This window comes from Typopeltis vanoorti, chromosome 15 (genome assembly GCF_054136105.1).
Source record: "Typopeltis vanoorti isolate ZY-2024b chromosome 15, IOZ_Tvanoo_1.0, whole genome shotgun sequence".
Taxonomy (NCBI): Eukaryota; Metazoa; Arthropoda; class Arachnida; order Uropygi; family Thelyphonidae; genus Typopeltis; species Typopeltis vanoorti.
In genome coordinates, this window is record NC_143563.1 from 78,497,799 (window position 1) to 78,519,172 (window position 21,374).

At 35.6% G+C, this 21,374-nt stretch overlaps 1 protein-coding gene across 3 annotated transcripts in view; it reads left to right on the top strand.

Moving 5' to 3' along the window:
- The window catches only part of LOC150098917 (polyamine-transporting ATPase 13A3-like), a 434,948-nt gene that overhangs the window by 150,469 nt on the left and 263,105 nt on the right, over window positions 1-21,374 (top strand). For all 3 annotated transcript variants that reach the window (XM_090404645.1, XM_090404644.1, XM_090404646.1), the window contains one exon: window positions 10,016-10,082. In XM_090404645.1, coding sequence (XP_090260771.1) covers window positions 10,016-10,082 — 67 coding nt within the window. The remainder of the gene's footprint in view (window positions 1-10,015; window positions 10,083-21,374) is intronic.

The window sequence follows — 21,374 nt, forward strand, 5'->3', positions numbered from 1 at the left end:
GTGTTTCATCCTCAGTGTGAAATCAGAAGTTTGTGTATAGAGAATAAAATGAGAAAAGACTTGAAGTTGAGTGAATAAGAGGTATATGAAGAGATAAATATGCTAGATGTCAATAAGATAATAGGACTTGATGACATATCTCCACCTATCTTATCGCATTCATTTCGTGACGTGTTTTGCATATTTATTGTACTGATGGGACTTCTTATTAGCTTCTGCACTGTCTGGTGGGCTGATCTGACTCATAGTTTTCATGTTGTGTTAGATGCAATCTTTTCGGTAGATTTTTATTGCTGCTTTCTTGTATGCCGCTCCCATGTCAGGCTGATGGCCAGCCTTGCTGACCAAAAGTTTATGTGCCATGTTTGTTGCAATTCTTTCAATAGAATTTTAATTGAAGTTTGTATTTGTGATCTGTCTTAATGACATTGAAAATTTCAAATGCAATTGAACAAACACTTATTTCATGTAATAGAAAATTGGACAAATGTTAGACAATTATCTAGTTAGATGCTGTGTTTGACAGTACAACAAATGGTTTTGCTTGAGTCCATGCAGATAGTTTCTGTGGGAGGGTACATGTTTCATTAGGTAGTGCCTCTTTTATCCCAGTTTTCTCTAACTGCACTATTTGACAAATATATTACACAAACTGCAAGTCTCTGTACCTTATTCAGTGATGCAATAAAACTACTTGATTTTCTTGCATCTGCATGTAGTGGCTGTTAGTGATTATATTTCGCAAACAAATCCCTTTCCATCTATTCATAAGGTTTTTTTTTTAAATTATGCTCATCATAAATGCAAATATGAAAGTCCAGAGTTTATAGGGTCACATATTTTTCACTCCACCCCAAGATACTTATAATGCAAGTGCACATATAATATCGCAGATGTAAATTAATTATAATTCATAATACAGTACTGAAAATATTTCTATTTATGCCTATTCTTTTTCTTCCTTATATTTACTATTCTTTACATCTTTTAGTAAATCAAGTATAGTAACTAATAATCAAATATATCATTCTCTTTGATTAGTGTTTTTTTAATATATTCTGAAAAGAACATTCCTTTTCACCTATTCCCCCTCTCCTCAATGCAGGAGAGGGGGAATAGGTGCATTAGTTGAACAATTACATTAGTTACAATTGAAGAAATCATTACAAAAAGTCCCACGACATCCAGGAATAAAATTGCTGGTAAATTCTCTTGCTTCAACAGATGGTTAGATTTGTGGTGAGTGAGTGAGTGAGCTACGATCGTCCTGACCTGAATGTGTTTAGGGAATGTTCCAAGGAGTTAGCACCAGCCTTGGCCTACCTGTTTAACACAAGTCTTGCAACAGCATAAGTCCCAAAGGAGTGGAAGGAAGAATTGTTCCAATATACAAAATTATAAGGCTAAGGCAAACAAATTATAGACTGATCTAGATATATGGAGCTGTAGTTAAGTTCTGAAGAGTTGGTAAGATATAGGATACAAAAATGGGTTGATAACAGTAGTATTCTTTGTGCTTTTCAGCATGGGTTTGTTAAAGTGAAAGTCATCTTTTACAAACTTGCTTATGTATAATAACAAGTTGACAAATTTATTGGACAAGGAGATGTGTGTGTGTATATATATATATATATATATATATATACAGTAGTATACTTTGATTTTGCAAAGACTTTTGATAGATTGCCATGCCACAAGTTAGTAACTGAATTGAAGCAGATGGGCTTAGATGATAGACTAATGAGTTGGATAGTGACTAGCTGTGAGGTATCAGCAAGTTGTGTATGGGGGGATACTGTCTTGCAAGATGAAAGTCACTAGTAGTGTGCCACAAGGGGCTGTTTTAGCACCATTGTTATTTAATTTGTATATTAATGAGATTGGGATAGGTTTACCTGGTTATATACAACTGTTTGCAGATGATGGAAAACTGGAGAGAATAATGAGAAATCAAGTAGATGTGGCCTTACAGGAGGATTTAAATAGATTGTATGAGGGTGCAGTAGTATGGAACTGTCAATTGAATGTTGCAAAGTGTGAGGTTCTGAAATTTGGTAGGCAAGAATGGGATGCAAAGTATACACTTGGCAGGGAAATTTTGAAGGAAGTTGAGTAGATAAGAGACCCTGAAGTGGTGGTGGACAAGGATCTGAAATTCAGAGGTTACGTTGCACCAGTTGTGAAGAAATCACATCAGATTATGGCAATGAGGTGGAGGACCTTAACTTGTAGAAATAGGGAGGTTCTGGTTCCATAGTATAAGGCTTTGATCAGGCCTCTTATGTATTATTTGCAAAGCCTTTTGAATAAGAGGAAGAGAAGGGATATGACTGAGACATTTAAGTTGGTTAATATGGAAGAAAATTTTTATAGATGAATGTGGCATTAAATTTGACATCAGAAATTGAATATTTCTGATGTCAAAATCAGAAATATTATTATTATTTTCCTAACTTTCATAGAATCACAGTCATCGTGGGTGGTCAACACAAAATCTATCATATGCTGCCCACTTCTTAACAAAGCCACTGTCTGCACATTGACCACCCTCTCAGGCATTACATTCCATGCTCTTTCTTACCTTTTTACTCACCACTCCCTTTTGCAACATCCAGGGATGGTCCCTTGAGCTTATTTATCATCATTGTTCTACCATATGGAAAATTTGTTGAGTGATAACACAATAATAACCCTTCAATAGCTTAAATGTCTCTATCATATCTCTCCCTTTCTGTCCTCATAATCAACATTGTACATTCTTGATATCAACATTCAATTAATTTCTTTACTTTATGTAGATTACTACTAAATTGCTGTAAGAAATTTGGTATGCGAATCAACAATAAGAAGTAAAAACCTATGAAAATAGTTAGAATTCAGTTGTTTTGGGTCTACAGTTCTGGCTGTTTTGCCAGATGAAAAACTTAAGTTTCTGGAATACACAAATCCTGTTATTTCTGTGTGACAATATCTAACTTGTCGTTAGTTGAAAAGCATTTATAAAGGTTCTTCATATGCCTGACAAAATAGGAACATGGAAAACATTTGAATTTGTGGTATACCTATAGAAAAAGTCAAATATTTCAGCTATTTAAACACAATTTTTAGTGAAGATGACAAATGAAATATTGAAACAGAAGAATGATTAAAGTGGTTAAGGTGAATAAACAATTGAAGTTATATGGAATAAGAGGAAAAAATAGCCCAAAATTAAATTAGTATACAAGGCATTGTTCAAACTGATTTTAACTTATGGATTTGAGAATATGATAAGAAATAAAAGTTGATCAAAGACTAAGAGACTATAGATATGGAAGTTCTGAGAAAAATCAGGGGACTGAATAGATGGCATCATTTGCAGAGTCATGAAAAATCTACCAGATAAGAACCTGACATTGTTGACATTCAAGAATGTGTGAGCAGAACGTATCTTAAGATAATATTATCTCTTAAAATGAATGAGAAAGGAAAGATTAACAAAACAGTTGTTTGATGTCTGGATAGCAGGAAAAATATGCAGAGGACAACCAAGATCTGGGTGGATGGATATTTTTATTAAAGATTTAAAAGACTGAAATATGTTTCATTCCTTTAAAGCACTATTCATATTTGTGTTGTCAGTATTATCATAGTATCATGTAGTATTATCATAGTATCTTGTATGCTCTTTGGAGGTATACAGCAGGAATATAGTGATGATGATGAGAGTGTTAAATTACCATTAGATTATTGTAGTGTCAAGTTGGGCTGCATTTTGGATGAATTATAGTCTGTACCTAGTGCAGCATTGGTTCTCTAAATATTTAATAACATCAACTATGTAGTATAATTTCTGTAAAGAATGTCACAGTTCCTGAATGGAATGATGTGTAAGGGTGTCTATGTAATTTCTGTTACAGTCAAGGATTCATTGGAGAAGAACTCTTTTAAGTCACTCAGTGCCTAAACCTATGATATCTTTCTTTGAGAACATTCACTTACAACATCCAGTAGTAGTAGTACATTCGACACACCATGCAAAGAGGCTTATCATTATAATTCAAAATACAGTGTGTGTTTTTAATCATTTGCAATCCCTGCTCTCTGTTTCAGTTCATCCATGTTATAGCTTGGCAACAGGCTTGCAATCTTGACTTTTGATTTTGTTTTTCATCTCAGTCAGTAACTCTTTCATATCTTCTGATATATACATTTCCTTTTCAGGTCATTTTTCTGAAGAGTATAATCATATCTGCCACCTATTTTGTTTGCTTATAGCCTCAGGTATGTCACATATCATTCACCCTTAATCATGGAGTCACTGTACATCACCATATTCTTTTTTAATCCATTCTGTTCCTTCACACATTTCTTTACATTTTTGAAAATTATGGAGACAACTACCGTGTTTGAGTAAAACTTTAGTTTAATATAAACCAAAATCCATATTCGACATTTTGTCCTTTATATCAAGGTCATCTTCTGGAACATATATACTATATACAGAGAAACAAGCTGCACTACCATCTACATGGTTTGTTAAAGTTACTGACTAACCATTACAACAATTATTGGCCAACCTCTGGTGGGAAAAAAAAAAAAAAAAACTACATCAACGCTAGAGTCCTATTATTAATATTATCTATTGGTTGTAAAATTACATTGGGAGCAACAACAAGTGTATATATATATATATATATTACCATCATGATTATACATATTAATTCCAACCAGTTGGTATGGAACTTAAAAATCAAATTTTATATTTGTTAAATTTGTGTCTGCCTGTATGGCGCAAGTACTTATAAGTATTGAATTTAAATTTAATACTTGTAAGAATTGAATTTAATTTTATTGCACTGAATAAGGTACTGTACAGAGGCTTTTGCAGTCTGTGCAGTCATTCTCAACAAATAGTGCAATTAGAGACAGATGGAATAAAAACGATGCTAAGTAATAAATCACATGTCCCCTCTCACAGAAACTGTGCTGTATAGACCTTAAGCAAAACCATATGTTGCACCAAAACACAGTATCTAACTAAAAACTATTGTCCAATTTTTCAATTAGGAAATAAGTGTTTGTTTTATTGCATTTGAAATTCTCGATATCATTATGACACATCACAAAAGCTAACTTAAAATAAAAGACTACCAAGAATTGAAACATGACATATAATGAATGTGTGAGTTCGCCTGCCACCTCAAATGCAAACAAGAAGCCATAAAATTCAACCAAGGATTGAAACGTTTGTCTGAGTTGAGCCAGTCAGTAATGAGAAGTTCCATTGGAACGATAAATGACACCCTGTTGTGAATGTTTTAAAACTTATTGTGAATGTTGTTATGACAGTTTCAGATGTTATGGAATTCGATTGAAGAGAATTAGCATTTCAACTCAACACTTGTCAGTTACTTTTGTTTTGGGGTCACGTGATCTTTTGTTAATACCGCACCAATCATATGCACGTCTTTATAGCTGCTGTCTTGTGTAAAACAAAATTCAGCTTGTATGTATTGTAACAATTAAAAAAAAAACTTGAATAATTTATAAGCGTATAAAAGGATATCACCTGTAAATCATTGACATGCCAGAAAAGTTCTCAGACGTGCCACCTCTGGCACGGGTGCCATAGGTTTGCCATCTAGGGTTTACTCAATAAAGTGTTTATTGTTGAAAATTGTCTCCGTTTTCTGCCAGGAAAGCACATTTAAAATCATAAGTGTGTTAATCTGAAGCTGAGCAGTTTATTTTCTGGTGAGTTACATACATATGAGAATATGAGAATTATACAAATGATATCTAAGAGATTTCAAGTGGTGACGACGTCCAGCCACTTAAAGAACATCTACGAAATGTTATTTCTGAAGACAGTGATGACAATTAAAATATGCGCTTTATTTTATTGTGTCTAAAACATTTATGCATTATGTGCAATGAAATTTATGTATGATTTGTAGTTTTTATAATTTTATACTACGTATTTGTCTCATAGTTTACGTTTTCTTAACTTGCATAAATTACATGAATTAAATAAAAATATTGTTTTTGTTGGATATGTCATTGTTGTTTATATAGTTTAGAAAAACGATTTCAGAACCTAACCCTACTTTTTCTATGCAATCTAAGTCGTATAATGCGATTTATATAATGCGGATGTTAGGTTCTATGGAACGTAACATCCGCGTTATACGAGGGTTACCTGTACTTTATTATTAATAGTATTTTTGTTATAGCCATTATTTATAAATGTTTTGCTGATTATTTTTAGTTCCTGTTCCAGAGCTTGTTGTTAGAGCAAATTAACACCCTTAAAAACAGAGCTTTTGCTCTGTTTTTAAGGGTGTTAATTTGCTCCATATTTTTGATGAGTGGTGGTGTGAATTAGCATGTATGTATTGGCCAGTGTGTGTCGGTTTGCGGTAGACTGTGAAGGATAGACTGCCTGAAGGAAGACGTGTGACCAGTGTATCCAGGAATGGGAGCAAGTTCTGATTTTCAATTTCGATAGTAAATTGTATGTGTTCATGTTGTTTGTTCAGGTGGCTAAGGAATATGTTTAGCATTTGTCGCCCGTGTGGCCAGATAACGAACACATCGTCAATGTATCTAAGCCGCACTGTAGGTTTTAGAGTGGAGGAATCAAGAGCACTTTGCTCAAAAGTTTCCATGTAGAAGGTAGCGATTGGGGGATAGTGGTGAGCCCATGGCCATACCTTCTTTTTTTATAGGTAAAATTTATTTTGCCACACGAAGTAACTGGAATGTAGTATGTGCACAAAGAGGGCTGTAATGTCGGGTGGAATTTTGTTCCGTAGGAGAAGAATTGTGTCATTGATTGGGACATTTGTGAAAAGGACAGAAATGCTGAAACTGACTAATAAGTCAGTTTCAGCATTTCTTGTTGAGTATTATGTTTATTTTTGTCTATAAAGTATTGTATGCTGTTTATGTAGGAGAGGGAATGACCTACCAACTCCTTGAGTGTTGATGCTAATTTCTTGGCTAAGTGGTAATTAGGGCTAACTATTCCTTCCAAAATAGGTCGAAGTGGCACATTTTGTTTGTGTACTTTCGGGACACCATATATATTCTGGGAGAGTGGACGTAATGGGGTATAAGTTTTTTAATTGTGTCTGATGGCCATGAGGTGATGGACTTAAGTAATTTCTCTGTTTTATTCTTTATCCTGTTTGTTGGGTTATAGTTTACCAGCTGATAGGTGCTGTTATCGGAGACTAGTTGATTCATCTGATGGATGGATGTTGACCTGTCAAGGATGACAGTGGCATTGCCTTTATCCAAGATCGTTATAACTATATCTTGATTGGCTTTCAGTGACTTGATTGCTGCTAGTTCCATTTTTGTAACATTGTTATGTATGGTTTTCTTATTGTTCAGAACATTGCTGGTTTCTAATCGTATTTTATCGGCTATATCATTGGGTAGGGACCTAATGGCTCTTTCTGTGTGGTAAATAAAATCCAATTTGTTGATCGTTTTAGGTGCTATTGCGTAGTTCAGGCCTTTTTCAAGTAGCGCAAGTTGGCTGCTATTTAGGGTGTGGCTTGATAAGTTCTTGCTTGCAGGTGGTTGGTTGCTCCTTGTCTCCCTTGTTTGTTGTTCACTGTCAGAGCTGTTTACCGGAGAGGAGATATCCTGATTGGTAGCCATATTTCGGCAGGTTCAAAATGTGAAATTTGACCTTGAGTTTTTCTTTATTATTTTCTAGGATATATTTGGTTGAATTGTCAGTAATTCTTTCAAGTTCTTGTAGAATATCTGGATTTATATAACTTGATAGTTCGGATTGCAATTTTGAAAACTGATTTTGAGTTATTGCTAGGTTTTTACAGACTGTCTGGATTTGCTCTCTAAATATAGCTTTCTCTGTGCGGTCATATATATGGAGTGCTTTAGTGGATGTAAATTTCTTTTTCAGCTTGATGCAGATCGGAATAAGGTTACTGTCTCTCTCTTTAAAAAGGTCAGCTGATTGATCAAGAGGGAAATACTTATCTTTAACTTACCATACCGATTGCAACGCTTGTGAGTATCATTTCCATGAATGATACTAACCGTAAGAAAGAACAAAGACACATTAAATATAACCATTTTGGGGAAGCAGGCCTCTCAGATCACGCTCTTAAAACCTTACACCAAATCGACTGGAAAAGTACCCACTCTTTACACCATACAAAAGCCTGGTATGAAAGAAAATTTAAGGAAGCCTGCGAAATACTGATAAACCACCTAAATATCAACAATAGTGGTGGCATGAAAATTCCAAGAATCTGGATGGCACACATTCAGCCTACTTAATATTTAGCATCCTGCATCCTTCAGTACTCTAGGCAACCTTCAGCTAGTATTGGAAACCGTTCCATACCAACTGGTTGGAATTTATATGTATAATCATGGTTGTAATATATATATATATATATATATATATATATATATATATATATATACACTTGTTGTTGCTCCCAATGTAATTTTACAACCAATAGATAATATTAATAATAGGACTCTAGCATTGATGTAGTTTTTTTTTTTTTTTTTTCCACCAGAGGTCTGGCCAATAATTGTTGTAATGGTTGGTCAGTAACTTTAACAAACCATTTAGATTGTAGTGCAGCTTGTTTCTCTGTATGTATATAGTATATATATTCCAGAAGATGGCCTAGATATAAAGGTCGAAACATCTAATGTGGATTTTGGTTTATATTAAACAAAATTTTACTCAAACACGGTAGTTGTCTCCATAATTTTTCAAAATGTATTTGGATCACTGTATAAGCCTAAAAGAAAGGGCACATTTCTTTACTTTCTTTCTATCCCCCTCCCTCTCATTCCATCTCCTTTCTTACCTTTTCTGATAATTAATTTTCCAGAATAATAATAATACCAAACCCTTGTTTGGTATTATTATGAAGCATCACTCATTAAAACCATGCAATTTCTATCATTATACCACACTCTTCCATTTTTAAATCTGCTAGTTGCATTTTATCTGTCTTACACCCTCATGAACTCTTCTATTTTCATTCATGCTCACTTTCCTCATATTATTACTATTTTTCATTTCAACTCATTCGATTCATTAGAAATCTTACTCCTGTTCCTCAATCTAATTAACACACATTTTTCACTGAATATTATACATTCCTTCCTCACATTTTGACCACAAACTACTTACATGTACCCAATAAATACAAGATGTATTTATTGGGTACATGTTGCATTTGCTTCATCTCACAAACTGCTCATGTCACAGTCACACAAAGAGTTAACTGGCTCTATCATGTTACTGTATGCATTACTTCAGAAATTAAATGTAAACAGATATAAAAATACAAAATTTATGCTCGCATTTAATTAAAAATTCAAATTAAAACTTAAACTCAAATAAAGACGCTTTATAAACCTTAATTTTTTTAATGCACTTTTTCATTCACAAATATACATCTTGTGTCTTGAGTCTTAGAGCACATTTCAGAACACTCCACAGATGTTCATTTGGATATACAGTGAATCTGTCAACCATTCAAAATATGGGTGATGTGTGTTGTCCAAACCATTTTTACATAATGTGAATCCACTGACACATATTATCATTCGTGGAAGTTATGTCTATGTTTAAATACAAAAGTCCCTCTGCAAAGAGCTAATGGTAAGCTAAACTGGTTAATATTCACCAGGGGTTCTTATTCTGACCAACAAAACTTACCATACAATTTCATTAGTCTGCAATGTGGAAACTATGAATGAGGAGACAACTCTTTATTTGTGCTGTATGCATGTATAGCAACCCACACATCTGTGTGATATTTAATATATTTTTGACATATATAGATTATTTAGTAGCTGTTACATAGTCAAGGTTGATCAAAAGCTATGAGCAATTTCTTAAGAATTATCACAAATCATGGAGATGACTTAAAAATAGATGAATAATCAGAATATCTTCCTATTTTATAGTGTTATAATTTTTCCCTAACAAAAATTAAGCATATGTTTGTTTAAAACATTTTAGCAAAGTCGAGCTCTCAGAGATGCAGTGCATTCTCATTCTCTTGTAACAGTTCTTAGAGATGGCCAGGGTAAGTTAGTACTTTCAAAATGTAGTTTTATTTGTAATTGCTTACAATATGGAATAGTAGAAGGAAACCTGAAATGCAGTAATTTCTCCATTATTTCAGTTACATTGCAAAATTAATTTGATGTACAGATAACTGATGGTGTGGTTATCTGTGAAGGTTCCATTATGTGGTATGGTACCAGAAGTTGGTTGACATGACTGATTTAAGGTGTGGTTAACTGTTTGGTTATTTGAACATCAGATAATTGATCAACTAATGAAAATGAGGTTAAATTTTCTATAGTTTTTTAACCTAAGACGAATGCCAAAGTTGCATCATGCCATGTAATGAGTCATGTATTTGTAGCTGGTATAAATTGGAGGAATACAATGCTCCCAAGTCAGTTCAACTGTGTCCAGGTGAAATGGCTGCTAGAAGGGAAGTGATGGAGTTTGAAAGAGGCACGGTAATAGAATGCCATGTTGGAGGCCTATCTGTTTGGCAAATTGTTAACAAATTGAGTCATCCCAGGTCAACAGTGAGTGATACCATACTGTGATGAAAGCACATGGAGTCAACCTCAAGTTCTACCTGTAATGGACAACTCGCCACATTCACCGATTGTGACTGCATGCTATGAAGGATAATATCTAAAAAGCCCCATTTGTGGCCAACACATTGAATGTGGAGTTCCAGGCATCGACTGGAACATAAATCTTCACAAAAACATTCAGAACTGAGGCTCACAACATGGGTTTTCATGATAGGACTACAACATGCAAGCCATTCATTATCTGGACCAACATGCAGCACCATCTTCAGTAGTGCAAGAGTGTGTATATTGGGATGTGGAAGCTTCGAAAACTGTGTTATGGAGTGACGAATCATACTACATCCTCTAGTGAGCAGATAGACAGGTGTGGGTATGGCAGATGCTCAGTGAATGTCTCTTACCAGAGTGCATAACCGAAGCTATGAAATTTGGAGGTAGTGGTGTGATCCTGTTTTTCCTGGTTTGGCCTTGAACCTCTGTTGCTGGTTGAACGTTGAACTCTGAGAGGTATCTGAACATTCTGGACAATGCAGTGCTTCCTACTTTGTGGTGTTTCTACAGAACTGACCATTGTCTCTTTCAGCAAGACAATATACTGTGTCATAAGGCTGCTGCTGTAACTGCATAGTTTCTGGACATGACCATCATCACACCTGACTGACCTCCACTGGGTCCTGATTTCAACCTGTTGAACATCTGTGAGATGAACTGGGGCATCATATGTGTTCAAGGGACATCCATCTAACAACAGTCCAGGACCTCGTTACATGCCTACTGGAAGAATGGTCCAAAATTTCCCATTGATCTGTTGTATGCTTGTGGAAAGCATTCCCCTTAGGATTTTTGCAGTCATCACAATGTAAGGAGGTCTTATATGTTATTAAGGTGGGTGCCATTGCTGTTTGTTCCTCACACTATGGTGTTCATTGACTTCTTTCCAAGCAGTATATTTATCATATTGAACCTTAAAATCCTTAACATTCTCAGTATTCACAACTTATTCTGATAATGTGTTCCACTTACTCACATGTTAAATATCCACTCCTTGTATCCATTTCTTCACCACACCTTTACACAACTTATGGGGATGGTCCCTTGTTTTGCTCTTCTCACCTTGTACTCTTTTTTTTTGTAATCCCCTTTGTATTATTAATCCAATAAGGACCCTTCACTAACTTTCAGGTTAATAAATGTTCATGATAATGGATGTTTATTAACCTTCTATGCAAGGTCCCCCCCCCTCCAGAATATATAGTTTTACACAAAATTAAAAATAATAATTTGCTTGGACCTACTATTGTGGATATAGCTAGTTTCAGCTTCTTCAATAAAAAAATTCCACAGAATTTCTAGCAAGAATAAAAGACATAAAACTGGCATCTCATGGACTTATTTCACAAACATGATGGATTTCTTCAAATTTATAATCACATTTGGTTTCCTCACATGGAAGGGTAAACTATACCATCAAGTAGAACTGTGATGGGCTCACCATTATCACAGTATCTTGCTAATTTTTATTTAGAACACCTGGAAGAAAAAATCTCCCTCAAACCCCAAACTGCCTATTTGGCTATATTGCATAGAAGTTTTTGCAATTTGGAATCACGCAGAGCAAGAACTCCATTCATTTCAAAAGTATGTTATTGTAAAATCCCTAAAATCCAAAGGATTGCGGTTTGTTTTGTGTATATGTATGTATGTATATATATATATATATATATATATATATATATATACTTGTGTATATATATATATATACTTGTGTATATATATATATACACTTGTGTATATATATATATATATATACACAGTATATAGGGAAGAAGAAGTTCACTTGATTCCTATACTTTATACTTTATATTAAAGACATTTCGTAATGTGTAACAACAAACATTATAAGAAAATACATTCATTGCCACTTTCAAACTTATTAGCCAGATTCACAGTCTGTTACCTTCTCCAAAGGACATACTTTTATGGTGCTGGTGTTAACATACCTGATGCATACCAAGTTCCATGTTCCTGCAACTTGTTGTTTGCACAAACAGGAAGATCAGTTGAACAAAGCATTTTTGAATATGAAGGTCATATCTGGCTTATCAAACTTCATAAATCTGGCCTAGTACAACATGGAATTGAAAACACTAGCCACAGGATACAATGAGATAACCAAACTATTATGCAGATCTATGTATAAACATGAATGTTTATTCATGTTAAATCATGAATCAGTTTAAAGCATGGTTGGATGAGCATTATGTGCGATAGTGTGTACCTCCCACAATGAGTCTCTGACTCCATGGAGGTTAGATGTTAATAATAATTCTAAAAAAGTGCTGAAGCTCTACTTCATTCACTGAACCTTAATCACAGTAATTGCTTACCATCCCTGAAGTGTGGGAAATTGTTATCCTCAACTGTATTAAACCAATATTTTATTTTAAATTGTCATTTTACTTCATTTGTCGGCAATTGGCGGCATTGTCATTCCATGATTTTAATTTTGGATTTCAGTCGGTTCGTTAAGTGTGAGGTCTGTTATATGTATTCCTTCGATTACATAAATGATTTGTGGATGTTTAGTGCGGATGGAAGAAGGGTGTGTGCAAAATGTGACCTGAACGAGGAATTGATGAATGCGAATATGAAGTTGATGACAGAAAGCGCTAGTACCGATTGTGTTGCGAGTGCACGTTTGAAAGAGGAGGATGGTGAGAAAGACAGGCGAAAAAATGTTAAAAAATCAGGAAAAAAGAAAAAGAGCGATTTGACAACCGTAACGGATGTTAAAAGGGACGAAAGTGAGGCGGAAAGAAACGAAATTGAGAGAACGAATGAAAGTAGAAATGCCGTGATGCAGAAATCGCAAGTAAAAAAAATCGAAAGAATGAATGATAGCGAAAAAAGAATGACTGATGGCGAAAGTTGGACGCATGTTGGAAAGAAAGTACTGAACAAAAGAAAGATGAATGACAGTAAAAGTGAGAAGAATGATAGCGAAAGTTGGATGCATGTTAGTCCGAAAGTACGGAAACAAAGAAAGATATGTGAGAGTGAAAGTGAGAAGAATGAGAGTGAAAGTTGGACGTATGTTGGACCGAAAGTACGGAAACAAAGAAGGATGAATGAGAGGGAAAGTGAGAAGAGGGGGTCAAGAGTTAGAAAGATTTAATGATAGAGTGAATGTGTCGTGAGGTTCGGAAGGTGAATTGGATTGGATGAAGCAAGAAATGAAATGGATGCGGAATGAAATTAAGAGAATTCAGGTCAAAACTATTAAAATAAATCACGATGGCATGAAAGAGTTAACAAAAGATGAGCGAGTGGCGTTGTATGGCGACTCCATTATTAAAGGTGTGCTAGAGGATAAAATGCACAAGGTATGTTTTCCAGGCGGTAAAATGAGTAGAGTGATTGAGGCATTGAATATGAGGCGGGAACAAGTAAAAGAGTTAATTGTATTAATTGGTAGAAATGATTTGAGAGAGAACAAAGAGCATGTCAAAATGAATGTCAGGAGACTGCTTGGAAAGATAAAGGAGAATAGTGTGACAGGAAGGGTGGTCAGTGTGTTGCCTAGGTATGATTGTGGTGAAATGAGGTGGAGAGCAAGGATTATGAATGATATTCTGGCTGAAATGTGTGAGGAGATGGGAGTACAGTTTGTTAATGTGTGGAATGAGTTTGAGGGACGTAGTGAGCTGTATGGGAGCGATGGACTGCATTTGAGTGGTTATGGTGTGAGTCGTTTGGAGAGACTGCTGCTGGAAAGTGGAGAAGTGAATAGAGAGAATGAATCAGATCAAGAGGGGGAGTGATGTGGAAGAGCAGGAGAGTAAGACAGGAGAGATTGAAGAAGTGGAAATGAATGGGGAAGTGAGTGGTATGAGTATAGAAAATGAGAGAATGGGTGTGCAAGAGGAGCAGGGAAACGGGGAGGCTCAGGGTGGACAGGGATACACAGCGTGAGAAAGGTGGATGCTCCAAGAGGAGGTGAGAGCATGTGTAGGCAGAAAAGTAATGGGATGATCAGGGATCAAAAGGAAACAGATGGAATTGCAAAGGGTTCTAAAATGAAGATGCAGAAAGGGAAATGGCCCCAGTCCAGCATGGAGAGATCACATCGAGTGAGTGGTATCAGTGGAACTAGCTGTAGATTCAGAAATGAGTTGTTGTGTTTGTATACCAATGCTAGAAGTATAAGAAACAAGGCGGATGAAATGGTTGCACTAATTGCGTCTGTGCACCCAGAGATTGTCGGAATAAGTGAGACATGGTTAGATGAGGATGACATCCTGACAGGAATAGAGATGGAAAGGTATGATGTGTTTCGTGAGGATAAAAGGGGTAAAAAGGGAGGGGGAGTGCTATTGATGATTGAGAAAGAGTTATGTCCATACAAGGTAGAGATGCAAGAGGGAAATGGGGCCAGTGGTTTTGAGGCAGTATGGTGTGAGATAGAGGTGAATAGAATCAAATACTTTGTGGGATGTTGTTATAGACCTGGTAATGTGGATTGTGGTGATAGTGAAATGTATAGTTAAATAAGCCAAGCAAAAAAGAAAATGAGTTTCTTGAGTTTTTGAGGGATAACTACCTCAGACAGTATTTAACAGAGGGCACGAGAGGATTAAGGGTCTTGGATTTGGTCATCTCATCGGAGGATGTAATTATCAATGAGGTATCAAATCATCCACCAATTGGTGAAAGTGACGATGAAGTGATTACTTGAGTGGTTGCCAGCAGTGCAAGGACCCCTGTGAAAAAAGGGTATATGTGGAACTACAAGGGGGGGTGATTATGAAGAGCTCAGGAGACAGCTTGCAGGTGTAGCATGGAATGAGGAGTTAGCTGGAAAAGAGATCAGTGCAGCTTGGGGGATTTTCAAAAAATATTTAGTGGATGCAATGTCTAAATGTATACCACGGGTGAGAAGGTTAAATAAGGTAGGTGTGAGATGGATGAATAAAGAGATTAAGCATGCAATACAGAGAAAAAGGGCATTGTGGAGGCAGCATAAGAGAAGTGGAAATAACCAATTTCATGAGGTTTACAAAGGCCAGGCAAGGAGGGTGACTTGGTTGGTGAGAGTAGCTAAAGAGAGGTATGAACAGCAGTTAGCTAATGAAGCTAAAAAGAATCCTAGGGAGTTCTTTCGATATGTAGCCAGCAAAAGAAAGAATGATTATGGAAGGATGACATTGATTGGAGGAAATGGTATAAAGACAGCTGTTGCAGAATGTGTGGTGGAGATACTTAATGAGCAGTTCATAAAGAGCTTTCAATCTTGTGAATGTGACTTCATGGAGAGATTAAGAGCAGTTGATGATGGGGAGGAGAGACTGACTGTAAGTGAGCAAGAGGTGTTTGGGGAGTTGAGTAAACTAGATGTAAATAAGGCTGTGGGACTTGATAATATATCCCCACGTATTCTGAAGGAATGTGCCAGAGAGTTGACACCTGCCTTGACATATTTTTTTTAATACGAGTCTTGCACTTGGTCAAGTCCCTAAAGAGTGGAAAGAGGGCAAGATTGTGCCACTTCATAAAGGAGGTGATCGAACTCAAGCATCAAACTATAGGCTTATCTGTGTGTCAGGTGTTGTGGTTAAGTTGTTGGAGAAGCTTGTGAGAACTAGGATCCAGAGTTGGGTTGACAACAATGGTATAATCTTTGATGGACAGCATGGATTTGCTAAAGGGAGGTCGTGTTTTAGTAATCTACTTACTTATTACAATAAAGTGACTGCTTCCTTGGACAGAGGAGAAGGATACACAGTAATATACTTGGATTTCGCAAAAGCTTTTGATAGAGTACCTCATGATAAGTTGACATTCAAACTAGAGCAGATGGGGTTGGATATTAGATTAGTGCATTGGATTGGAGACTGGCTATCTGATAGGTATCAACAAGTTGTGTATGGGGGTGCAATATCCAGGAAAAGGAAAGACACTAGTGGAGTGCCTCAGGGATCTGTTTTAGGGCCATTACTATTTAACTTGTATATTAATGATATTGGTGAAGATTTGGATGGAGATATTCAGTTGTTTGCAGATGATGCAAAGTTGGGACGAACCATAAAGAGTAGTGAAGATGTTGTGGCCTTGCAAGAAGATTTGAATAAATTGAGTGATTTGGCAAGCAAATGGGGATGTGAGTTCAATGTTGCAAAATGTAAGGTTTTAAAATTTGGAAAACAAAGATGGGATGCAGAATTTATGCTTGGTGAGAATATATTGTTGGAAGTAGAGGAAATAAGAAATCTGGGAGTGATAGTGGATAAGGATCTAAAATTTAGGGGACACATCGCCAAAATTGTGAAGACAACACAAAGACTTCTTGGAATGATGAGGAGGACACTGATGTGTAGAAGTAGGGAGATTCTTATTCCATTGTATAAGGCTTTGATTAGGCCACACATGGACTATTGTGCCCAGATTTGGTCACCTGGTTTTCAGAAGGATGAAGAGATGTTGGAAAGGGTCCAAACGCGACTGACTAAGGTAGTTTCTGACCTCTGGAATGTCGAGTATGAGGAAAGATTGAAAAGATGTAATTTGCAGAGTCTAGTGGAGAGAAGGAAGAGGGGAGATATGATAGAGACCTACAAGTTGGTAAGGAGTTGTTATAGGATCAATGGTGGAGAAGTTCTACAGAGAATAGTGGGAGATCAGGGGAGAACCAGAGGTCATCCCTGGAAACTGTATAAAGAGGGTGTGAGTAGGGGAGTGAGAGGCAGGCTTTTTTCATGCAGAGTTGTGAATGATTGGAATGCCTTGCCTGAGAGTGTGGTGTCTGCAAGGAGTTTGAATGTGTTTAAGACCTGGTATGATGAGATGTGTGTGAGATAAAAGGACCTCCTAGATGAGTCTTTGACTCCATGAGATCTTGTTTAATAATAATAATAATAATAATGAATGCATCACTACATATACAAAGAGATTCTAATGTAACACATGCTCTCTATTGTTTCCTCTGTTCAGATTCTTCACTGTTGTTCTTAGCTTACATTGATGATGTCTTGTGATATGTATGATGAGATATTTTTGATTATAAAACCACATGCATACCACAGTAAAAATTACTGTTTATGAATCTCTTATTCAACATATTCATAATCTTAGCATAAAATACAGATTTTATGATAACTTGATGAATTAGACTGCTAAAATAAGACCTGCCTTTTACAAATCTATGCCGACCATCATAATGAATCCTGGTCTTCAACTCAATTCCGTATTCTAATCCTATCCAACCTCTCCATTTCCTTAACTATATCTTCAGATAATGTATATAAAGTAGTCTATAATTGGAAACATCTATTCTAGAACCATGCTCGTGGCTCTTATATACTTATCTTCTCATACTGCGCTGCACTTTTACTTTCTTAACCATGTTTGTTATCTTTCTTCTGCGCTTTATATTTATCATTATCTGATTGCTACCAAATGTCCTATACCTCCTCCATAGCATTATCTTTTTCAACGCTGCATATCGGATTTCTTTTATCTATTTAACTCCTACTCTGTTTATCTGCTTAACTCTTGATATCAATTGTGCATTGTTTGTGTCAAAGCTGCCTTATGAATGATCTATCATCTTTTTTATACAGCTTGTCCACCCAAGGCATTGATGCTAGTTGACTATCGAGCTTCTTGTAATCACACATCTTATAATTCCACAGGAATTATAAGATGCGTGATTTCACACATCTTATAATTCCACAGGAATTATAAGATGCGTGATTACAAGGAAAAGTAACATTTTCATGTTTGATTACCTTCCAAACCAGTTCCTCAAGATTACTCTCACCAGCTGGTGGCAGGTGTTGATACCACATCCTTTGAGGATATAATGCAATCAACGCTGTAACACCTCAAGTTGTTTGTCATATACTGTTCAAAATAGTTATCTCTCTCTCTCTCTCTCTCTCTCTCTCTCTCTCTCTCTCTCTCTCTCTCAAATTAAACAAATTAATTCTTTTTTTCCCAGATACTATCTCCTCTCTCCAATCTACATCCTTAAAAATTAAAATCTCCATTAGGGTTGCTTTGCCCAACAGTTTGTCTAAACATTTAACAGTCAGTGCTCTTCACATTCCCTGGTTTATAACAGATCCTGTTAGATATACTATTCTATTAATTTCAACTCACATTGAACAAATTCAAAATCTTCACATGCAATACTATACAACTTCCACCAAGACAAAAAATTCACCGTCGAGATTGAAGAAAATGGTTCCCTTTCATTTCTAGACATGAAGCTTATTAAAATGTCTGATTCTTTAAGGATCTCAATCTTTAGGAAATCAACACACACAGATAGATACATAAGTGCATCCTCACATCACTATCCCACACAAAAGTTAGGTATCATTTCCACATTGGCTCACTCTGCTCGCTCAGTATTGTCCGATGAAGAAGAACTGAAAAATGAACTAAAATATCTAGAAAGAACTTTCTTAAATAATGGATACTCTTCCAAAAACATTAAGGGGCAACTATACCAGTGCCTTCTAAACACAGAGATCCCTAACAACCCCAAGGGTTATATTTCTTTGCCATACATCAGTTCGTTCTCCTGGAAACTAGGAAGAATTTTGAAAAAATTTAATATAAAAATGTGTTTTTCAACTCTTCCAAAACTAAGGTCAGTTCTAAGCCACCCAAAACAAGCTCATAATCATCTTCAGTTCCCCAGTGTGTATATAAAATAATATGTGATTTTGGGAGGCCATAGTATGGCCAGACTGAGAAGTCAATCCTCCTACAGCTAGAGGAACATCAGAGAGACATTTCATACAATAGAATCACAGCAAGCACACTCTCAAGTCACGTCTTATTTTCAGTGAACACAAATGATGAAGGCCACCAACATGGAGTAGATTGGAACGCAACATCAAACATTTATATTTGTCATGATGAAGCGGAATGGTGCATAGTTGAATCCAAAGAAATTGCCCTAGATCCTTCCCACAACCAGTTATAGTCTACCTGACTTGCATAGTTCTGCCATTAGATACTGGCATATGCATGAACTCATATGCTCACATTTGCACAACAATAGAACTACAGAACAGACTATAATGACAATTCAAACTTAACTTCAGTTTATGTCTGTTATTATAATGGCACAGTGTTTTTATGTTTTTTTAATTTGCTTTAAGTGTTACCACACCTGAAGAAGTCGTTTTGACGAAACATGTTGTGTTCTTCATTAAATTAACTTATCTATTTTCTAGGTTTCAGTCAGTCAAAAAAAAAACGAATATATATATATATATATATATATATTTACCTTTGAAGCATATGCAGCTTATTTAGTTTCAGTCTAAGTTTGTTAATCTGCTGTATTAATGATTTATTTTCATTTGCTGGTTCAACATTTTCTTTAGTCTTGTGCTTGTTAACTTTTTGTGGTTTTTATTTTTATTCTTTAGCATCATTATTTCTTTCTGGAAAATTATTTGTGAATTGCTTGATTAAAATTATGGACTTGGTCTCTGTTCAGCACATGTGCCATTGGATAAAGATTTGTGATCTTTTATCTTTTATTTTTTTAGTTTATATCACTTTAGTTTATAATGCTAACCACTTGGCCAGCTTGGCTGGCCGAACGGTTGGCGTATCCACTCTCCAGCCAAAAGGCTGCGGGTTCGAATCCTGCAGTGGGTATGGATGTTTGTGATTGTCTGTGGAAATACTAGTGGTGGTGGTCGGTGGTAGATGGTGTTGGCATAGTTAGTGGATTGAGTGGTTGAGACAGAGTTGTACAGCAGGTGCCTTCCCTCGATGAGTCTTTGGACTCCCTGGAGGTGTCAAATAATAATAGTAATAATAATAATAATATTTACAAGAATCTTTCTTTCATTTCATTTTTTTTTTTCATTTTGTTTCCTCATATTTTCTATTAAGCTTGAACACTCAGAATATTGAATACATTTGCAGCTGTTTCAATTGATTATCTAGTAGTATTATTTTAGTATATGGCACTCCCTTTGCTTTACAGCCTAATTGGTCCTGGAAACCATTGTTAAGTGAGCCTTTGTAAATGAAATCATAATTTTCCCATACACTCTATGAACTAAGGTATGTTCTTGGAAATACAGTTTGAACTAATTACATAATATAACCTTTTTTGTTTATTCTTTACGATAGTTCTTATCTTGGAATGAGACAACTGAAATTTGGAGATAAGGTCCATCATTTTCAGGATTTGCGAAGGCTTAAAAGTTCATGTTTTAATGTTATTGTTTTCTTCTTCTGTAAGGATTTTGTATTAAGTTCAATTTTTTCTCTTTCTAGACATTTGGAATTGTACATATGTTTGCTGTGCTGTAAATAATTTAAAATAAAACTGACAATAAATGAAGAGTGAGGCAAACTACAACCGTTTGCTCCAGCCACAGGCTATAGGTTAATTCCTTTTACACCTGTGAAGCGGTCCAGGCATAGTGACATTTTTTTTTTCAAAATATATTTACATTTTTTATGTAAAACTTATTTTAACTTACTTTAGTATTTAACTTATTCGTTCTTGGATAAAAAAAAGGACCATGTTGATTTAGTTATTAGAACTCATCCATACTAGTTAAAGTTTTATTCCTGGTTGTATGCTGTTGTTTCAGTAAAAGACAACCTTCTTTTGAAGTTTATACATCCTGATCGTCTCATATTTTTGGTCCAGCATTATATACAGTCATAACAGAAAATGTTTACTAGTCATAAAAGCAGAGGTCTACTGTACTTAAAATTTC